The sequence below is a fragment of the Bison bison genome, unplaced genomic scaffold (genome assembly GCF_000754665.1).
Source record: "Bison bison bison isolate TAMUID 2011002044 unplaced genomic scaffold, Bison_UMD1.0 scf7180017864141, whole genome shotgun sequence".
NCBI classification, from domain to species: domain Eukaryota; kingdom Metazoa; phylum Chordata; class Mammalia; order Artiodactyla; family Bovidae; genus Bison; species Bison bison.
Window position 1 is genome coordinate 6,966,978 of NW_011494713.1, and position 22,048 is coordinate 6,989,025.

General features: G+C 38.9%; 1 protein-coding gene across 2 annotated transcripts in view; it reads left to right on the forward strand.

Moving 5' to 3' along the window:
- KCTD9 (potassium channel tetramerization domain containing 9) overlaps nt 1-22,048 on the forward strand; it is an 81,394-nt gene that overhangs the window by 46,398 nt on the left and 12,948 nt on the right. For both annotated transcript variants that reach the window (XM_010840165.1, XM_010840166.1), the window contains exons 7-9: nt 10,147-10,214; nt 10,302-10,397; nt 11,107-11,256. In XM_010840165.1, coding sequence (XP_010838467.1) covers nt 10,147-10,214; nt 10,302-10,397; nt 11,107-11,256 — 314 coding nt within the window. The remainder of the gene's footprint in view (nt 1-10,146; nt 10,215-10,301; nt 10,398-11,106; nt 11,257-22,048) is intronic.

Below are 22,048 nucleotides of genomic sequence, written 5' to 3' on the forward strand. Positions count from 1 at the left end.
TTTCGCCATTGAGTATTATATTGGCTCTGAGTTTCTTATAGGTTGATATTATTCCCTTTATACTTAATTTGGTGGAGAATGTTTTATCATGAATGGGAGCTGAATTTTATCAAATGGTTTTTCTTCATCTGTTGAGATGACTATGTAGTTTTTGTCTTGTCTTTTATTTGATGTAGATTGATTTGCAAATGTTGGGCCATTCCTGTGACTCTAGGATGAATCCAGCTTGGTCATGGTGTATGATCTTTGTATTCGGTTTGATAATGTTTCAGTGAGAATTTTTTTCATCTAAATTATCAAATATATTGGCCTAAATTTTCTTCACTGGTGGTATCTTTTTTCTTATTTTGGTATTGGTGGCTCCACAGAATGTTTTTGAGTGTGTGCCCTCCTCTTCAGTCTTCAGGATGAGTTTAAGAAGGATCAGTGTAAGTTCTTCTTCGCAGGTTTGGTCAGTTTTGACTGCGAAGCCATCTGGTCCTGGACCTTTGTATGCTTTTTTTTTTTTTACAGATTCTATTTTGCTTGTAGTGATCAGTGTGTTCAAATTGGTTTACTTTTTAAATTCAGTTTTTATAGGCTGTACTTTCTAGAAACGTGTCCATTTCTTCTGGTTTGTCCAGTTTGTTGGCATGTCTCTGATGATTCATAGTATTCTCTTACGATTTTTAAAATTTTTAACATATCAGTTGTTATTTCTCCTTTTTCATTTCTTATTTTGTATATTAAGGTCCTCTCTCTTCTTTCTTATGAACCTAGCCAGTAATTTGTAAATTTTCTGTACCCTTTAAAAAATCTAATTCTTGATTTTATTGATTTTTTTAATTGCTTTTTATAATTTCTATTTTATTTATTTCCTGTCTGATCCTGGGGCTTCCCAGATGACTCAGTGGTAAAGAATCCACCTGCCAATGCAGGAGATGCAAGTTCAGTCACTCGCATGGGTCACTCCAGGGTCAGGAGGATTCCCTGGAGATAAAAATGACAACATCTTTGCCTGGGAAATCCCATGGACAGAGCATCCTGGTGGGCTATAGTCCCTGGGGTCTCAAAAAAGTCGGACACAACTTAGTGCCTAAACAACAGCAATAACAACAATCTTTATTTCCTTCCTTCTGCTGACTTTGAAGTATTGTTTGTTCCCTCTTTTTCTAATTCTTTTATATGTTCCCTCTTTTTCTAATTCTTTTATATGATGTTTATTTGAGAGGAAGGCTCATTTTGCTAAGAACTACTTTTGCTGCATCCCATAGATTTTGTATAGCTGTGTTTTCATTGTCATTTATCTCGTATTTTGTAATTCTTTCTTTGATTTCATCCTTGAACCATTGTTTTGTTAACAGTGTTGTTTAGTTGCCATGTATTCATTTTTTTCTCATTTCTGTTCTGTGGTTGATTTCTACTTTCATTTCACTGTGGTCAGAAAAGATGCTTGAAATAATTTCCATCCTCTTAAAATTGTTGAGGATTATTTTCATGCTAGTCTGTGATCAATCCTAGAGAATGTTCCATGTGCATTTGAAAAGAATGTGTATTCTACATTTTTTGGATTTAATGTCTTGAAAATGTAAATTAAGTCTAACTGTTCTGTTGTATCATGTATGATCTCTGTTGCCTTATTTTTTGTCCAGAACAGCTGTCCATTGATATAAGTGGGATGTCAGTGTCTCTATTACTAAATTTCCTGTCAATTTCTCCCTTTTTGTCTCTCAGTATTTATTTTATGTATTTTCATCTCATAAATTGGGTGCATATATGTTGATGAGTATAATACCTTCTTTTTGAATTGATCCTTTGTCATTACATATTGTTGTTCTTTACCTTTGGCCTTTGTTTTAAGGTTTATTATGTCTGATGCAAGCTTTGTAACCCTTACTTTCTTGTCATTTTCATTTGCTTCCCCTCACATTCAATCTATATGTATCCTTTGCCCTAAAGTGAGTCTCTCATTGGCAGCCTATTGTAGGCTCTTGTGTTTTTAATCCAATCTGCTACTCCAGTGTTTTTGATTGGAGCATTTAGTCCATTGACAGGGTAATTATTGATAGATATGTATTTATTACCATTTCAGACCTTCTTTTCCAGTTGATTTTTTTATTTCTTCTTTGATCTTTTCCTTCTATAGTTTGATTTTCTTTTGCATTATGCTTCTGTTCCTTTTGGTTTTTGTGCCTCTATTACACGTTTTTGATTTGTGGCTACTCTGTTTTTCCCTTATTAACCCCTTATATGTACTTCCTTTAGACTGATTGTCATATAATCTCAAACACATTCCACAAAAAAATCTACATTTTCTTACTATTTCTCCCACATTTATGATTTTGATTTCTTCTTTTACATCTTCACATTTATTGTTTTGCTATTCCTTCTAGTTATCATCATTTTCAAAAAGTTTGGTAAGTGATTTAATTTCCAATTGTGATTTTTTTTTCTTTCTTGCATATTCTTGCTTCCCTTCTATTTATAGAAGGCCTTTCAACATTTCTTTTAGGATACGTTTTGTTCTTCTTGTTGTTTATTCACTAATTCATGTCTGACTCTTTTCAGCCCCATGAACTACAGCACACCAGCTTTTCCCTGTCCTTCATTATGTCCTGGCGCTTGCTCAAACTCATGTCCATTGAGTCACTGATGCCATCCAATCATCTCATCCTGTCACTCCCTTCACTTCATGCCCTCAATCTTTTGCAACATCAGGGCCTTTTCCAATTAGTATTGATATGTTTTTTTATTTTTTGCTTGTCTGAGAAATTGTTTATTCTGCCTTCTATTGGAAACGATAGTCTTGATTGGTAGAATATCCTCAGTTCATTTCAGTTGCTCAGTCGTGTCCGACTCTTTGCAACCCCATGAATCGCAGCACGCGAGGCCTCCCTGTCCATCACCAACTCCCGGAGTTCACCCAGACTCACGTCCATCGAGTCAGTGATGCCATCCAGCCATCTCATCCTCTGTCATCCCCTTCTCCTTCTGCCCCCAGTCCCTCCCAGCATCAGAGTCTTTTCCAATGAGTCAGCTCTTCACATGAGGTGGCCAAAATACTGGAGTTTCAGCTTTAGCATCCGTCCTTCCAAAGAAATCCCAGGGCTGATCTCCTTCAGAATGGACTGGTTGGATCTCCTTGCAGTCCAAGGGACTCTCAAGAGTCTTCTCCAACACCACAGTTCAAAAGCATCAATTCTTTGGCACTCAGCCTACTTCACAGTCCAACTCTCACATCCATACATGACCACAGGGAAAACCATAGCCTTGACTAGACGGACCTTTGTTGGCAAAGTAACGTCTCTGCTTTTGAATGTGCTATCTAGGTTGGTCATAACTTTCCTTCCAAGAAGTAAGCGTCTTTTAATTTCATGGCTGCAGTCACCATCTGCAGTGATTTTGGAGCCCCAGAACATAAAGTCTGACACTGTTTCCACTGTTTCCCCATCTATTTCCCATGAAGTGATGGGACCGGATGCCATGATCTTCGTTTTCTGAATGTTGAGCTTTAAGCCAACTTTTTCACTCTCCACGTTCACCTTCATCAAGAGGCTTTTGAGTTCCTCTTCACTTTCTGCCATAAGGGTGGTGTCATCTGCATATCTGAGGTTATTGATATTTCTCCCAGCAATCTTGATTCCAGCCTGTGTTTCTTCTAGTCCAGCGTTTCTCATGATGTACTCTGCATATAAGTTAAATAAACAGAGTGACAATATACAGCCTTGATGTACTCCTTTTCCTATTTGGAACCAGTCTGTTGTTCCATGTTCAGTTCTAACTGTTGCTTCCTGACCTGCGTACAGGTTTCACAAGAGGCAGATCAGGTGGTCTGGTATTCCCATCTCTTTCAGAATTTTCCACAGTTTATTGTGATCCACACAGTCAAAGGCTTTGGCATAGTCAATAAAGCAGAAATAGATGTTTTTCTGGAACTCTCTTGCTTTTTCCATGATCCAGCGGGTGTTGGCAACTTGATCTCTGGTTCCTCTGCCTTTTCTAAAACCAGCTTGAACATCAGGAAGTTCACAGTTCACATATTGCTGAAGCCTGGCTTGGAGAATTTTGAGCATTACTTTACTAGCGTGTGAGATGAGTGCAATTGTGCAGTAGTTTGAGCATTCTTTGGCATTGCCTTTCTTTGAGATTGGAATGAAAACTGACCGTTTTCAGTCCTGTGGCCACTGCTGAGTTTTCCAAATTTGCTGGCATATTGAGTGCAGCACTTTCACAGCATCATCTTTCAGGATTTGAAGTAGCTCAACTGGTATTCCATCACCTCCACTGGCTTTGTTCGTAGTGATGCTTCCTAAGGCCCACTTGACTTCGCATTCCAGGATGTCTGGCTCTAGGTGAGTGATCACACCATCATGATTATCTGGGTCATGAGAATCTTTTTTGTATAGTTCTTCTGTGTATTCTGCCACCTCTTCTTAATACAAATCTTCTGCTTCTGTTAGGTTCATACCATTTCTGTCCTTTATTGTGCCCATCTTTGCATGAAAAGTTCCCTTGGTATCTCTAATTTTCTTGAAGGGATCTCTAGTCTTTCCCATTTGATTGTTTTCCTCTATTTCTTTGCACTGATCACTGAGGAAGGCTTTCTTATCTCTCCTTGCTGTTCTTTGGAACTCTGCATTCAAATGGGTATATCTTTCCTTTTCTCCTTTGCTTTTCACTTCTCTCCTTTTCACAGCTATTTGTAAGGCCTTCTTTGACAGGCATTTTGATTTTCTTTTTCTTGGGGATGGTCTGGATTCCTGTCTCCTATTCAATGTCGTGAACCTCTGTCCATAGTTCTTTAGGCAGTCTATCAGATCTAATCTCTTGAATCTATCTGTCACTTCCACTGGATAATTGTAAGGGATTTGATTGAGGTCATACCTGAATGGTCTAGTGGTTTTCCCCACTTTTTTCAACTAAAGTCTGAATTTGGTAATAAGGAGTTCATGATCTGAGCCACAGTCAGCTCCCAGTCTTGTTTTTGCTGACTGTATAGAGCTTCTCCATCTCTGACTGCAAAGAATATAATCAGTCTGATTTCTTTATTGACCGTCTGGTGATGTCCATGTACAGTCTTTTCTTGTGTTGTTGGAAGAGGGTGTTTGCTATGACCAGTGCGTTCTCTTGGCAGAACTCTATTAGTCTTTGCCCTGCTTCATTCTGTACTCCTAGGCCAAATTTGCTTGTTACTCCAGGTATCTCTTGACTTCCTACTTTTGCTTTCCAGTCCCCTATAATGAAAAGGACATCTTTTTTGAGTGTTAGTTCTAGAAGGTCTTGTAGGTCTTCATAGAACCATTCAACTTCAGCATTACTGGTCAGGGCATAGACTTAGATTACCATGATATTGAATGGTTTGCCTTGGAAATGAACAGAGATTGGATTGCATCCAAGTACTTCATTTCAGACTCTCTTGTTGACTATGATGGCTATTCCATTTCTAAGGATTCTTGCCCACAGTAGTAGATATAATGATCATCTGAGTTAAATTCACCCATTCCGCTCCATTTTAGGTCACTGATTCCTAAAATGTTGATGTTCACTCTTGCCATCTCCTGTTTGACCACTTCCAATTTGCTTTGATTCATAGACCTAACATTCCAGGTTCCTATGCAATATTGTTCTTTACAGCATTGGACTTTGCTTCTGTCACCAGTCACATCCACAACTGGGTGGTGTTTTTGCTTTGGCTCCGTCTCTTCATTCTTTCTGGAGTTATTTCTCCACTGATCTCCAGTAGCATTTTGGGCATCTACTGACCTGGGGACTTCATCTTTCAGTGTCCTATCTTTTTGCCTTTTCATACTGTTCATGGGGTTCTCAAGGCAAGAATACTGGTGGTTCACCACTCCCTTCTCCAGTGGACCACATCTTGTCAGAACTCTCCACCATTACCCGTCCATCTTGGGTAGCCATATATGGCGTGGCTCATAGTTTCATTGAGTTAGACAAGGCTGTGGTCCATGTGATCAGTTTGGTTAGTTTTCTGTGACTGTGGTTTTCAGTCTGTCTGCCCTCTGATGGAGAAGGATAAGAGGCTTATGGACGCTTCCTGATGGGAGAGACTGACCTGAGGGGGGAACTGGTTCTTGTTCTGATGGACAGGGCCGTGTGCAGTAAATCTTTAATCCAATTTTTGTCTCCTTAGGTAGGTTTATTCCTAGGTATTTTATTATTTTTGTTGCAATGGTAAATGTGTTTAATTCCTTAGTTTCTCTATTTTTCGTTGCTAGTGTATAGGAATTCAAGTGATTGCTAGGTATTGATTTTTTTATCCTGTGATTTTAATAAATTCACTGATTAGCTCTAGTAAATTTGTGATAGTATCTTTAGAGTTTTTCATGTACAGTATCAATGCCATCTGCAAATAGTGAGTTTTTCTTCTTCCTTTCCAAACTGGATTCCTTTTACTTTTCTTTCTTCTCTGATTGCTGTAGCTAGGACTTTCAAAACTGTGTTGAATAATAGTGGTTAGAAAGGGCAGTCTTGTCTTGTTCCTGATCCTAGAGGGCATGCTTTCAGTTCTCACTGTTAAGATTATGTTTGCTATGGGTTTGTTATAAATGGCCTTTATTCTGTTAAGGTAGGTTCTTTCTGTGCCCATGCTTTGAACAGCTTTCATCATAAATGTGTGCCTCACGCTTCTCTGAGCCTCTGTTGTTGTCAGTTGCTAAGTCTGACTGACTCTTTGTGATCCCATGGACTGAACAAGCCAGGTTTCCCTGTCCTTCACTGTCTCCCAGAGTTTGCTCAAACTCATATGCATTGAGTTGATAATGCCATCCAACCATCTCATCCTCTTGTCCCCTTCTCCTCCTGCTCTCAATGATTCCTAGCACCAGGATCTTTTCCAATGAGTTGTATCTGCATCAAATGGCCAAAGTATTGGAGCATCAACATCAGTCCTTCCAATGACTATTCAGGGTTGATTTATTTCCTTCAGGATTGACTGGCTTGATCTCCTTGCTGTCCAAGGGACTCTCATTAGTCAACTCTAGCACCACAGCTCGAAAGCATCAACTCTTTGGCGCTCAGCCTTCTTTATGGTCCAACTTTCAATCCATCCATGACTACTGGAAAAAACATACCTTTGGCCATACAGACCTTTGTTGGCAAAGTGCTGTCTCTGTTTTTTAAATACGCTAAGTTTCTCATAGCTTTTCTTCCAAGGAGCAAGTGTCTTTTAATTTCATGGCTGCAGTCCCCATCCACAGTGATTTTGGAGCCCCCAAAATAAAGTCTTTCACTGTTTCCTTTTTTTCCCATCTATTTGCCATGAAGTGAGGGAACCAGGTGCCATGATCTTAGGTTTTTGAATGTTGTTTTCACCTTCATCAAGAGGCTTTTTAGCTCCTCTTCACTTTCTGCCATTAGGGTGGTGGTATCTACATATTTGAGGTTATTGATATTTCTCCCAGAAATCTTGATTCCAGCTTGGAATTCATCCAGCCTAGCATTTCACATGAGTACTCTGCACGTAAGTTAAATAAGCAGGGTGACAGTATACAGCCTTGATGTACTCCTTTCCCAAGGTTGAAACAATCCATCATTCCATGTCCAGTTCTAACTGTTGTTTCTTGGCCTGCATACACATTTCTCAGGCCCCAGGTCAGGTGGTCTGGTATTCTCATCTCTTTAAGAATTTTCCACAGTTTGCTGTGATCCACACAGTCAAAGGCTTTAGCACAGTCAGTGAAACAGAAGTAGAAGTTTTTCTCGAGTTCTTTTGCTTTGTCTGTGATCCAGCAGATGTTGGCAACTTGACTTCTGGTTCCTCTGCCTTTCCTAAATCCAGCTTGTACATCTGGAATTTCTTGGTTCACATACTGTTGAAGCCTAGCTTGAAGTATTTTGAGTATTACCTTGTTAGCCTGTGAAATGAGTGCAGTTGTGTGGTAGTGTGAACATTCTTTGGCATTGTCCTTCTTTGTGATTGGCATGAAAATTGAACTGTTTTAGTCCTGTGGCCACTGCTGAGTTTCCAAATTTGCTGGCATATTGAGTGCAGCACTTTCACAACATCATCTTTTAGGATTTGAAATAGCTCAGCTGGAATTACATCACCTCCACTAGCTTTCTTCATAATAATGCTTCCTAAGGCCCACTTGAGTTCACACTCCAGGATATTGACTCTAAATGAGTAACCACATGATCGTGATTATCTAGTCTTTAAGACCTTTTTAGTACAGTTCTGTGTATATTTGTCACCCTTTCTTAATATCTCCTGCTTCTGTTAGGTCTATACCGTTTCTGTCCTTTATTGTGCCCATTTTTGCATAAAATGTTCCCTTGGTATCTCTAATTTTCTTAAAAAGATCTCTAGTCTTTCCCATTTTATTGTTTGCATCTATTTCTTTGGAGTATTCACTTAGGAAGTTTTTCTTCTCTCTCCTTGCTGTTCTTTGGAACTCTGCATTCAGGTGAGTATATCTTTCCTTTTCTCCTTTGCCTTTCGTTTCTCTTCTTTTCTCAGCTATTTGTAAGGCCTCCTCAGACAACCATTTTTTGCCTTTTTGCATTTTATTTTCTTGGGGATGGTTTTGTCACCACCTCCTGTGCAATGTTACAAATCTCTGTCCATAGTTCTTCAGGCACTCTGTCAGATCTAATCCCTTGAATCTATTTGTCACTTCTACTGTATAAGCGATTTACATTATAAGGGATTTACATCATAAGGATTTGATTTAGGTCATACCTGAGGGACCTTATGGTTTTACCCACTTTCTTCATTTTAAGTCTGAATTTTGCAATAAGGAGCTCATGATCTGGGCCACAGTCAGCATCAGGTCTTGTTTTTGCTGCCTGTACAGAGCTACTCCATCTTTGGCTACAAAGAATATATACTGAATGATTTCAGTATTGACCATGTGGTGATGATGTCCATGTGTAGCCTCTTCTCTTGCTTTGTTGGAAGAGGGTGTTTGTTGTGACCAGTGTGTTCTTTTGGAAAAACTGTTACCCTTTGCCCTGCTTCATATTGGGATGAGACTTGCATGCCTGGGAGGAAGTTGTGAAAAAGGAAAACTTCCTACATCCTCAGAAGCTTCTTCACAGGTGGGGAGATCAGCTGGGACAGAAAGGGAGCTTTAGAGGCTAGTATCACCCGATCTGATTCTGTACCAGCTGATCTCAGGATTAGGAACCTTTCGTCTTTCACAACTTCCTCCCAGGCTGGCAAGTACCATCCCGATTTCTTTTTCTTTTTTTCTGGTCCTACCTGGTTATGTGGAGATCTTTCATGTAATTTGGGGTGTTTGGGATATTCTACCAGCATTCCAAGATTTCTATGAGAACTGTTCAAGATGTAGGTGAATTTTTGATACACTTGTTGGAGAGAGTGAGCTCCATGTCCTTCTATTCTGCCATCCTGATTGGAGTCCCCTAGAAATCCCTTTTAAAAAATTGATTCTCCTATAACAAAGTTTCTAAATTATACTTCTGCCTTTTGTTTTGAAGCTGGCTTGCTTTTATTTATTTCTATAATTTCCTGATTCAGTAAGTAAAAGATACTTGTGACAAACTTATTCTGATCTGCTTCATTGAAAAAGTCAATGAAGTGTTAAGATTAGGTGAGCTAACCATTTATTATTGGGTTTAAAAATCACTGTATCAGTTATTTAAGAATGTGTGATAATTTGGATTTTTTTGGCCTAGGGCTTATATAAGGTAGTTTTCTGAAATAATTTTGTAATATGGAAAGCTTTCTTTCTGATTCATTAGTCTTCTGTTTTTTTTCTTTTGCTGTATGTAAACTATTTAGAAAGCTTTATTTACAGATATTTTTAAGTGTTATACATATGTTCTGCTGCTGCTACTGCTACATATGTTCTAAACATTAGTTGTTTTTCTTGTATAAAGTGGGATAGCCTACCCTACTTGTATTTCAAGGCTTCCCTGATGGCTCAGTGGTAAAGAATCTGCCTGCCAGTGCAGGAGACGTGGATTCAATCCCTTGTCCGGCAAGATCCACTGGAGAAGGCATTGGCAACCTACTCCAGTTTCTTTCCTGGGATACAGTCCATGGGGTCACAAAAAGTCAGACACTGAGCAATGACAGCAAAACTTGTATTTCACTTGTGAGAATTTAACTTTATAGAATCCTTTATAAAGGCTTATTGAGGTGAATAGTATTCTATAAAAGTCAAATTGTTTTTGTTATGATAGGTGTGTTAGAAGAAGCGAGATTTTTTGGTATTGACTCATTGATTGAACACCTGGAAGTGGCAATAAAGGTAAGTTTCTTTTTACATTAGCCAAATAATATATTTATTGTAACTGTCTCCCAGAATTCTACACTAATTTGTCAATATGTCTTCAAGAATTCACAACCACCAGAGGATCATTCACCCATATCTCGAAAGGAATTTGTCCGGTTTCTGCTCGCCACTCCAACCAAATCAGAATTGCGTTGCCAGGTAGTTGAAGCAGATTTTACATGAGTTATTTGTGTCAGTAAGTCTGTGAGGGAAGTTTTAAATTCTTCTAGGAATTTTTTTCTTACCTTATTTTCTTTTTTCATGCAAGATATATTTTAATTATGGGTCATAGCATTGAGTCAGTCCCAAAATGGTTAGCATAAAAAAGAGATGTAATAGTCTTTTACTGTTTAATTATGCCTCATACAGCAGTTTTTGGTAGTGCATAGAAATTCCAACAATTAAAAAGTCAATTATTTGTACAGCTGTTATGTATGATCAGTCAGTGGCAGTGGAAGATACTTATACTTTTATGTGTTATAGCAATAACGATATTAAAAACTGCAATACTCAGTTTTAACAATATAACGTTCTTGAATTATAGAATTAATAACATAAGTACAATTTATTAAAAATAGTGATCAACAGGTGCATGACCAGCAGAGATCTATCTTTTTAGCAACTTCTGCACATAAATGAGGCATAGCCAAAATGCATTCTAATGTTATATGTAAATCGAGTGACTTTTAAGACTCCATTAAGGATACTGATTTTATATATCTGAGTTCCATTTGATGATGTTTTGTAATAGACTCCAAGTGACTGAACTGCCAATTACTTCTATAAACCACGGTGCTTAACTATTGTGGTTAAATTAAATACAACAGATGGTTTATATATTGTGACCATTTGTGTTTTTTAATTTTAGGGTTTAAACTTCAGTGGTGCTGATCTTTCTCGATTGGACCTGCGATACATTAACTTCAAAATGGCCAATTTAAGTCGCTGCAATCTTGCCCACGCCAATCTCTGCTGTGCAAATCTTGAACGAGCCGATCTCTCTGGATCAGTCCTTGACGTAAGAATCATCTTTGGTTACAAGATAAAGTTAAAATTTTAGTCTATTGAACACTCTCGAAGAGCACAAATTACACCTCTCTCTTAATGAAGCTTTTACATCAGTTTACTAGGTTGATGACAAAACTTAAGGTTCTGAAAGTGAAATGGGTTGGTTTTGCAACTTTGAGATGCTTTATTAAATATCCACCTATAAAGTATAGCAACTGATAAGAAATTAAATCTTGAAATTAGATACCAATCTCCTCAACACATTATCAGAACTTCTATTTTCTGTGAATTAATAGGGTAAAGCTGGAAAGAACCTTGGAAAGAACAGAAATAGAATAGAAATAGAAAGCACTTTCTATTCCACATAATTTCTGGAATAGGAAAATGTTATTTCTCTGGGGGTATTTGGCAGATACTTTAAAACAAATGTGGTATGCAGCAATCTGTAAGTTAGCATCTTGGTGATTCTCTCCTTCTACATATATATATATGCGTTTACAAGTATTTGTGTGTGTGTGTGTAAGTGTGTATCCGTATGTGTATGCATGCATTTATATAACAGATAACCTATTTGAGGTGAGAGGATATATGTAAAAGCAACAGTGAAATGTAACTTCTAAGAACTTTAAGTTGCTTAATATCAAGGTCCATATCTGTGTGGAGTGGATAGCCATTCCCTTCTCCAGGGGATCTTCCCAATCCAGGGATTGAACCCAGGTCTCCCGCATTGCAAGCGGATTCTTTACCAGCTCAGCCACCAGGGAAGCCCAGGAATACTGGAGTGGGTGGCCTATCCCTTCTGCAGCAGATCTTCTCAACCCAGGAATTGAACTGGGGTCTCCTGCATTGCAGGTGGATTCTTTACCAGCTGAGCTACCAGGAAAGCTCTTTCAATTAATAAGACCTAATATATTAACTTGCTTGTAGTAGTCATTGAATAAGTGTTTATTAAATTTTATAATTTTGGCTTTATTCCTTAGTTGCAAGGTGTTTTTCTATGAAACTTAGATCTAATAACAAAATCTGCCAACACACATTTCCATTATTTTTACCCTGCTTGTTCCATGTTATGATGGAGGATCAAACTGAAAAACAACATAAGCGAAACACTAACACTACAAAGGGAAGGACCTAGCTTTCAAATTCTGAAATGCTGAGAAACAGTTTGGTTGGTTTCTGTTAGGGAATGGGGAAAAAGATAGACTGGATCATTAAATATAACTGGTTCTCTATTTTGTTTAATTATAGCATTACTGTGAGCCTGAACCATAATTTTCTTCTCTTTAAATGCTTGTTCTACCCATATTGTGTCATTGATATGAAGGCCAATATACCTATTTATCATTTGTTTATAATTTTTTTTATTTAAATGTAGTTGATTTACAGTATCATTTGGCATTCAGGTGTACAGTACAGCAATTCAGTTACATATACATACACTGTATATGTATGTATGTATACATACATATATATATATATAGTCCTCTTCAGATTCTCTTCCCTTAATACGTTATTATAAACTGTTGACTACAGTTTCCTTTGCTACACAGTAGGTCCTTGTTTGTTGTTTTGTATATAGTGGTGTGTATATGTTAATCCCAACCTGCTAATTTATCCCTCCTCCCATCCCATTTTGCCCATTGGTAACCACAGATTTGTTTTGTATGTCTGAGTCCCTTCATGTGTAGGAAACAAGTTCATTTGAGCTTCCACATATAAGCAATATCATACATATTTATCTTTCTCTGGTTTACTTCATTTAGTATGATAATCTCTAGATCCATCCATATTGCTGCAAATGGCATTTAAAAATTCTCTTTATGGCTGAATAATATTCCACTGTGTGTGTGTCTGTATATACCATAGCTTCTGTATTTGTTCATCTGTCAATAAACACTTAGGTTGCTTCCATGTCTTGGCTATTGTAAATAGTGCCTCTGTGAATACTGGGGTGCATTTATATTTCTGAATTATAGTTTTCTTCAGATATATGCCCAGGAGTGGGATTGCAGGATTATATGTAGCTTTAATTTTAGTTTTCTAAGGAACCTCCACATTGTTCTCCATAGTGGCTGTACCAGTTTATGTTCCCAGCAGTGTAGGACAGCTCCCTTTTATTCATACTCTCAACCAGCATTTATTATTTGTAGATTTTTTGATGGATGATGGCCATTCTGAATGGTATGAAGTGATACCTCATTGTAGTTTTGATTTGAGGTTCTCTAATAATTAGCAGTGTTGAGCATCTTTTCATGTACCTGTTTGCCATCTGTATGTCTTCTTTGGAGAAATATCTGTTTAGCTCTTCTGCCCATTTTATGATTGGGCTGCATGAGCTGTTTCTATATTTTGGAGATTAAGACCTTGGGGGCTGCATGGTTTGCAGATGTTTTCTCCCATTTTATAGCTTGTCTTTTCATTTTGTTTATGGTTTCCTTTGCTGTCCAAAAGCTTTTAATTAAGTCCCATTTGTTTATTTTTGTTTTTATTTTCATCATTCTATTCATTTGGAAATGAATCCAAAAACATTCTGTCACGATTTATGTACAGGGGTGTTATGTCTATGTTTTCCTCTAGGAGTTTTATAGCATCCAGTTCTACATTTAGGTCTTTAATTAATTTGGGGTTTAGTTTTGTATGTGATGGTAGACACTGTTCTAGTTTCCTTCTTAAGTAGTTTTCCAGTTTTCCCAGTACCACACGTTGAAAAGACTCTTTTTTTCTTCACTGTATATTCTTGCCCTTTTATCATACATTATTGACAATAGGTGTGTGTTTATTTCTGGGTTTTCTATTCCATTGATCTATATTTCTGTTTTTGTGCCAGCACAATACTGTTTTGATTACTGTGGTCAGGGAGCATGATTCCTCCAGCTCCAGTTTCTTTCTCAGTATCTTTGTTGTTGTTGTTCAGTCGCTCAGTAGTGTCGTAACTCTATGTGACCGCCATGGACTGCAGCACACCAGGCTTTCCTGTCCTTCATTGTCTCCCAGAATTTGAGCAAACTTCTATCCATTGAGTTGGTGATGCCATCCAACTATCTCATCCTCTGTTGTCCCCTTCTCTGCCTGCCTTCAGTCTTTCCCAGCATCAGGGTCTTTTCCAGTGAGTCAGCTCATCACATCAGGTAGCCAAAGTATTGGAGCTTTGGCTTCAGTATCAGTCCTTTTGATGAATATTCAGGGTTGATTTCCTTTAGGATTGACTGATTTGATATCCTTGCTGTCCAAGGGATTCTACAGAGTTTTATCCAGCACCACAGTTCGAAAAGCATCAGTTCTTCTGTGCCTTCTCTATGGTCCAACTCTCACATCCATACATGACTACTGAAAAAAACCATAGTTCTTATTGAATTGGACCTTTGTAGGCAAAGTGATTTCTCTGCTTTTCAATACGCTGTCTAGGTTTTTCCATAGCTTTTCTTATAAGGAGCAAGCGTCTTTTAATTTCATGGAAACAAACACAAAATCTAATCCAATCAGGAACAGAATGGTTGCTCTCAACACTCATGCTTCTCTGATGTACACCTTGATACAGAGACAGACCTTCAGTTTGCTTGATACTACACTTTCATCTTTTCATCTTCCCTGAGAAATCTCAGCCCCCCTATATTTGACCCCTTATCCCAAGCACCTCTCTTTTTCAACATTCTTCCTGCCCTAAGTCTAACCTCTTTGGTTAAATGTTTGCAGAGACAAAAACATGGAAATGTCTCACTTTGGTTGCTTTCTTAGTTTCCTTTATCAAGGTTAAGATAAAAACCTCACACTCTATCATCTTGTCTCCTTCTGTCCTTGATAGTACCAAAATAGATAGATTCCACTAATTTTTATGCTAGTCTTCCAAGTGAATCATAATTCACTTGTAAACCAGTAATTCCCTTGTCTGAACATCTTTCTGTTTATTCATTCTGTCCTCTTGTTTCTTCTACCCGTTTGTGAACACAGCAGAAATATTTGAGATAAACATACAGGAGAAATGGAGCTATGTAGATTTCCACAGCAGATTCTCACTTGACTTAGAATAAAATTCAAGCCCCTGACCAAGGTGCCCACAGACCTTCATAAACTGGAACCCACTGCATCACTGAGAATGATCCACATGATCATTCTGGCCATGTTCCCTTCACTAACTGCATCCTGGATAGAGGACTGCCCTTCCAGCTAACCAAACAGCTGTAGCAAGAACCAATCTGCTTACTTAGCAGGGGCTACACTGGAATTCCCACCATTCCCAGGAACTCTCCTGGTCTTAAGAGATTCTTTTATTATCATAACTTGGTCAGAGAAAGTGGACACTCTTTGGGTCTCCAGTTCTATAAGCCCTTGTCACCTAGCATATCATATTTAGGTACCAGGAGAGTATTAGTAGGCTATTCATTGGGTTATCTCAGTTTACTTAAAAAATTATAAAGATACACAATACTTACATGCTACTGTACATAAAGCAGATAAACAAGGTCCTACTGTAAATCACGGGAATTATATTCAGTACTAATTTCATGGCTGCAGTCACCATCTGCAGTGATTTTGGAGCCCAAAGAAATAAAGTCTGTCACTGTTGCCATTTTTTTTCCATCTATTTGCCATGAAGTGATGGCAGATATCTTTGATGATGATGATCCCATGAAGTGATGGGAGTGAATGCCATTATCTTAGTTTTTTGAATGTTTGGTTTTAAACCAGCTTTTTGCTTTTATCTTTCACTTTCATCAAGAGGCTTTTTAGTCCCTCATCGCTTTCTGCCTTTAGGGTAGTGTTATCGGCATATCTGAGGTTACTGGTATTTCTCCTAGCAGTCTTGATCCCAGCTTGTGATTCATCCAGCCCAGCATTTCGCATGATGTACTCTGCATATAAGTTAAATGAGCAGAATGACAATACACAGGCTTGAGCCCTTGCCAAATTTTGAATCAGTCTGTTGTACCATGTTGGTTCTAACTGTTGCTTCCTGACCTGTACACAGGTTTGTCAGCAGGCAGGTAAGGTAAAGGGTCTGGTATTCCCATCTCTTGAAGAATGTTGTGAAAGTCACAACATTCAAACAAAGTTTATTGTGATCCACACAGTCAAAGGCTCTAGCTTAGTAAATGAATTAGAAGTATATGTTTTTCTGAAATTCCTTTTATCTATGATCCAGTGGATGATGGCAATTTGATCTGTTTCCTCTGCCTTTCCGAAATCCAGCTTGAACATCTGGAAGTTCTTGGTTCATGCACTGTTGAAGCCTAGCTTGAAGGATTTTGAGCATTACCTTGCTAGCAGGTGAAATGAGCGCAATAGTGTGGTAATTTGAACATTCTTTGGCATTGCCTTTCTTTGGGATAGGAATGAAATCTCTTCCAGTCCTGTGGCCACTGCTGAGTTTTCCAAATTTACTGGCATATTGTGTGCAGCATTTTAACAGCATCATATTTTAGGATTTGAAATACCTTAGCTGGAATTCCATCACCTCCAATAGCTTTGTTTGTAGTAATGCTTCCTATGGCCTAATTGACTTCACACTCCAGGATGTCTGGCTCTTGGTGAGTGACCACACCATTGTGTCTGGGTCATTAAGACCTTTTTTGTACAGTTCTTCTGTGTGTTCTTGCCACCTTCTCTTAATCTCTTCTGCTTCTTTGAGATTCTTATGTTTCTCTCCTTTACTGTGCCCATCTTTGCATAAAATGTTCCCTTGCTATCTCTAATTTTCTTGAAGAGATCTCTAGTCTTTCCCATTCTATTGTTTGCTTCTAATTTTTTGCATTGTCCACCTAAGAAGGCTTTCTTATCTCTCCTTGCTGTTCTTTGGAACTCTGCATTCAGATAGGTATATCTTTACTTTGCTCCTTTGACTTTCACATCTCTTCATTTCTTATTTATTTGTAAGGCCTACTCAAGGAGCCATTTTTCCTTGTTGCATTTCATTTTCTTGGGGATGGTTTTGATCACTACCTCCTGTACAATGGTACAAACCTCCATCTGTAGTTCTTCAGGCAGTCTATCAGATCTAATGCCTTGAATCTAGTTGTCACTTCTACCGTATAATCATAAGGGATTTAATTTAGGTCATACCTTAGTGACCTAGTGGTTTTCCCTACTTTTTTCAATCAAGTCTGATTTTTGCAGTAAGGAGCTGATGATCTGAGCAATAGTCAGCTCCAGGTCTTCTTTTTGCTGGCTGTGTAGAGAGAACTTCTCCATCTTTGCCTGCAAATATTCAATCTGATTTTGGTATTGACCATCTGGTCATATCCATGTGTAGAATCATCTCTTATACTGTTGGAAGAGGGTGTTTGCTGAGACCAGTGTGTTCTCTTGGCAAAACTCTGTTAGCCTTTGCCTTGCTTCATTTTGTACTCCAAGGCCAAACTTGCCTGTTATTCCAGGTATCTCTTGACTTCCTACTTTTGCATTCTAGTCCCCTATAATGAAAAGGACATCTTTTTTTGGTGTTAGTTCTAGAAGGTCTTGTAGGACTTCAAAGAACCATTCATCTTCAGCTTTTTTGGCATTAGTGGTTGGGGCATAGACTTGGATTACTGTGATGTTGAACGGTTTGCCTTGGAAATGAACCAAGATCATTCTGTCATTTTTGAGACTGTACCCAAGTACTGCATTTTGGACTCTCTTGTTGACTATGAGGGCTACTTCATTCCTTCTAAGGGATTCTTGGCCACAGTAGTAGATATAATGGTTATCTGAACTAAATTCACCCATTCTGGTCCATTTTAGTGCACTGATTCCTAAAATGTTGATGTTCCTTCTTGCCATCTACTGTTGACCACTTCCAGTTTACTTTGATTCATGGACCTAATACTGGATTTCCCAATATTTCCAATGAAACATTGTTCTTTACAGCATTGCACTTTACTTTCACCACCAGACACATCTACAGCTGGGCATCCTTTCTGCTTTGGCTCAGCCTCTTCATTCCTTCTGGAGTTTTTCTGTACTCTTCTCCAGTAGCATATTGAACGCCTACCTACCTGGGGTTGTGGTGGGGGGTGCCGCAGAATGGTTCCTCCTTCAGTGCCGTATCTTTTTGTCTTTCCATACTGGACATGGGGTTCGTCAGGCAAGAATGCTGAACTGGTTTGCCATTCCCTTCTCCAGTTGACCACCGTTTGTCAGAACTCTGCACCATGACCTGCCCTTCTTGAGTGGCCCTACATGACATGGCTTATAGTTTTCACTGAATTACACAAGGCTGTGATCCATGTGATCATTTTGGTTGGTTTTCTGTGATTATGATTTTCATTTTGTCTGCCCTCCGATGGATGAGGACAAGAGGCTTGTGTAAGCTCCTGATAGGAGGCACTGTCTGTAGGGAAAACTGGATCTTGCTCTGGTGGGCAGGGCCAGTGCTAAGTAAAACTTTAATCCAGTTTTCTGCTGATGGTTGGGACTGTGTTTCCTCCCTGTAGTTTGGCCTGAGGTGGCACAGTCCTAGAGTCTGTAGTCTCTGTCATAGGCTATAGACTCTATGGTAGGTATAAAGGCAGCCTCCTCCAAAAGGACTTATACCAGCATACCGTGCCTCCCAGGACTACAGCTAGCAATGCCCTTGACTCTGCAGCAGGCCACTGTAAACCCACGCCTCTGCTGCAGATTCCCAGACACTCATAGGCACATCTGGCTCAGTCACTTGTGGAGTCCCTGCTCCTTTCTCCTGGGTCCTGGTGTGCAGGAAGCTTTTTCTGTGCCCTCCCAGAGTCTCTGTTTCCCCGGTCCTATAGAAGTTCTGTAATCAAATCCTGCTGACCATCAAAGTCAGATTCCCTGCCCCTTTGCCGGATCTCTGTGTTGAGAAGTCTCTTGCAGGGCCTAGAACTTTCACAAGAGTGCAAGAACTTCTTTGTTTTAATTTTTCTCCAATTTGTGGATTGTCCACCCAGCGGCTCTGTGGTGGGGCTAATAGCGACCTCCTCCAAGAGGACTTAGGCCACATGCCGTGCCTCCCAGGACTGCTGCTGCTAGTGCCCCTGTCCCCGTGGCAGGCCACTGCTCACCATGCCTCTGGAGGAGACACTCATACACTCATAGGGAGGTCTGGCTCAGTCTCTTGTGGAGGGTCACTGCTCCTTTCCCTGGGTCCTGGTGTGCACAGGGTTTTGTTTGGTTCCTCCAAGTCTCTGGGGAGTGTGAGGTTTGATTTTAAAACTGATTGTGTCCCTCCTACCATCTTCTTGCCACTTCTCCTTTGTTCTTGGACATGGAGTATCTTTTTTTGTGGGTTCTAACATCCTCCTATTGATGGTTGTTCAGTAGCTAATTGTGATTTTGGTGTTCTCACAAAAGACGAGCGCACTTCCTTCTAATCCACCACCTTTGGTGTCTCTGTGGCTTTGGCTACTTGGGATCTTTTGCACCTCCATGCAAATTTAAAATTTGTTCTAGTTCTGTAAAAAATGCCATTGGTAATTTGATAAGGATTTCATTGAATCTGTAGATTGCTTTAGGTAGTATGGTCATCTTGACAGTATTCTTCCAGTCCAGAAACATGGTATGTCTTTTCATTTGTTTGTATCATCTTCAATTTCTTTTACTAGCTTCTTACAGTTTTCTAAGTATTAGTCTTTTACCCCCTTAGATATGTTTACTCCTAGGTATTTTATTCTTTGTGCTGTAGTGGTAAATGAGATTGTTTCCTTTCTTTTTCATTGTTAATATATAGAAATATAACAGGTTCCTGTATATTAATTTTCTATCCTACAACTTATCTGAATTTATTGATGAGCTCTAGTAGTTTTCTGATAGCATCTTTAGGATTTTCTGTGTAAAGTATCATGTCATATGCAGACAGTGATAGTATTACTTTTTCAATATAGCTTTTTTTCCTTTTTCTTCTGATTGTTGTGACTAAGACTTCAAAACTGTGTTGAATAAAAGTGGTGAGAATGAATGTCCTTGTCTTGTTCCTAATCTTAAAGGAAATGCTTTCAGCTTTTCATGATTGAATATGATGTTAGCTGTGGGTTTGCCAATATTTATTATGTTGAGGTCAGTTCCCTCTATGCCCACTTTCTGGAGAGTTTTTTTTTATCATAAATGCATGTTGAATTTTATCAAAAGCTTCTCCTATATTGATTGAGATGATCATAAGGTTTTCACTCTTCAGTTTGTTAATGTGAATCACAGTGATTGGTCTGTGGATATTGAAAAAATTCTTGAATCCCTGTGATAAATCCCACTTGATCATGATATGTGATCCTTTTAATGCATTGCTGGATTCAGTTTGCCAATATTTTGCTGGGGATTTTTGCATCTGTGTTCATCAATGATATGTTGTTGTTCAGTTGTTCAGTTGCTCAGTCGTGTCTAACTCTTTGCAAGTCCATGGAATACAGCAAGCCAGGCTTCCCTGTCCTTCACCGTCTCCCAGAGTTCACTCAGACTCCTGTCCATTGAGTTGATGATGCCATCCAACCATCTCATCCTCTGTTGTCCCCTTCTCCTTCTGCCCTCAGTCTTTCCCAGCATCAGGGTCTTTTCCAATGAGTCAGCTCTTCACATCAGGTGGCCAAAGCATTGGAGCTTCAGCATCAGTCCTTCCAGTGAATATTCCAGGTTGATGGTTCAATTCTCACATCTGTACATGACCATTGGAAACACCATAGTTTTGACTAGAGGGACCTTTGTGGGCAAAGTGATGTCTCTGCTTTTTAATATACTTTCTAGGTTTGTCGTAGCTTTTCTTCCAGGGAGAAAGAATCTTTTAATTTCATGGCTGCTATCACCATCTGTAGTGATTTTAGAGCCCAGCAAAACAAAGTCTGTCAATGTTTTCCATTTTTCCCCATGTATTTGGCCATGAAGGACGTGAAGTGACTGAATGCCACGGTCTTAGTTTTTTTAATGTTGAGCTTTAAGCCAGCTTTTTCACTCACCTCTTTCACCTTCATCAAGAGGCTCTTTAGTTCCTCTTTCTTTAGGGTGGTTGTCATCTGTATATCTGAGATTGTTGATATTTCTCCCAGCAATCTTGATTCCAACTTGAGCTTCATCCAGTCCAATATTTTGCCTAATGTTACTCTGCATGTAAGTTAAATAAGCGGGGTGACAATATACAACCTTGATGTATTCCTTTCCCAATTTTGAACCAGCTTGTTGTTCCATGTCTGGTTCAATATCATCAGTGATATTGGCCTATAATTTCCTTTTTGTGTGGTATCTTTTTTCTTTTTCATATTTTAGTTTTTATAATTTGTGTTGGTTTCTGCCATAAAGCAACACGAAACAGCCATAATGATACATGTATCCCCTCCTTCTTGAGCCTCTGTCCCCTCCCCTGATCCTATCCCTCCAGATTATCATATAGCGCCAAACTGGTCTCCCTACAATATACAGCAGCTTTTCACCAGCTATACATCTGACACATGAGAGTGTATATATGTTGATGTTTCTTTCTCCATAAGTAAGTCAGAAAGAGAAAAACAAATATAGTATATTAACACATGCATCTGGAATCTAGAAAGATGGTATTGTGTTATCTTTGATTCTGGTAGCAGGGTGATGCTGGCCTCACAGAGCTAGTTTGGAAGGGCTCCTTCCTCTGCAGTTTTTTGGAAAAGTTTCAGAAGGATAACTATGAACTCTTCTCTAAATGTTTAATAGATGTTTAATACTCCTGGACTTCTGTGTGTTGGGAGTTGGGAGTCACAGATTCAATTTGAGTACTTGTGATTGGTCTGTTCATATTTTCTATTTGTTCTTGGTTCAGTTTTGCAAGATTGTACCTTTGTAAGAACTTGTTCATTTGTTCTAGGTTGCCAGTTTTATCGGCATATAGTTGCTTGTGGTAGTCTCTTATGGTCCTT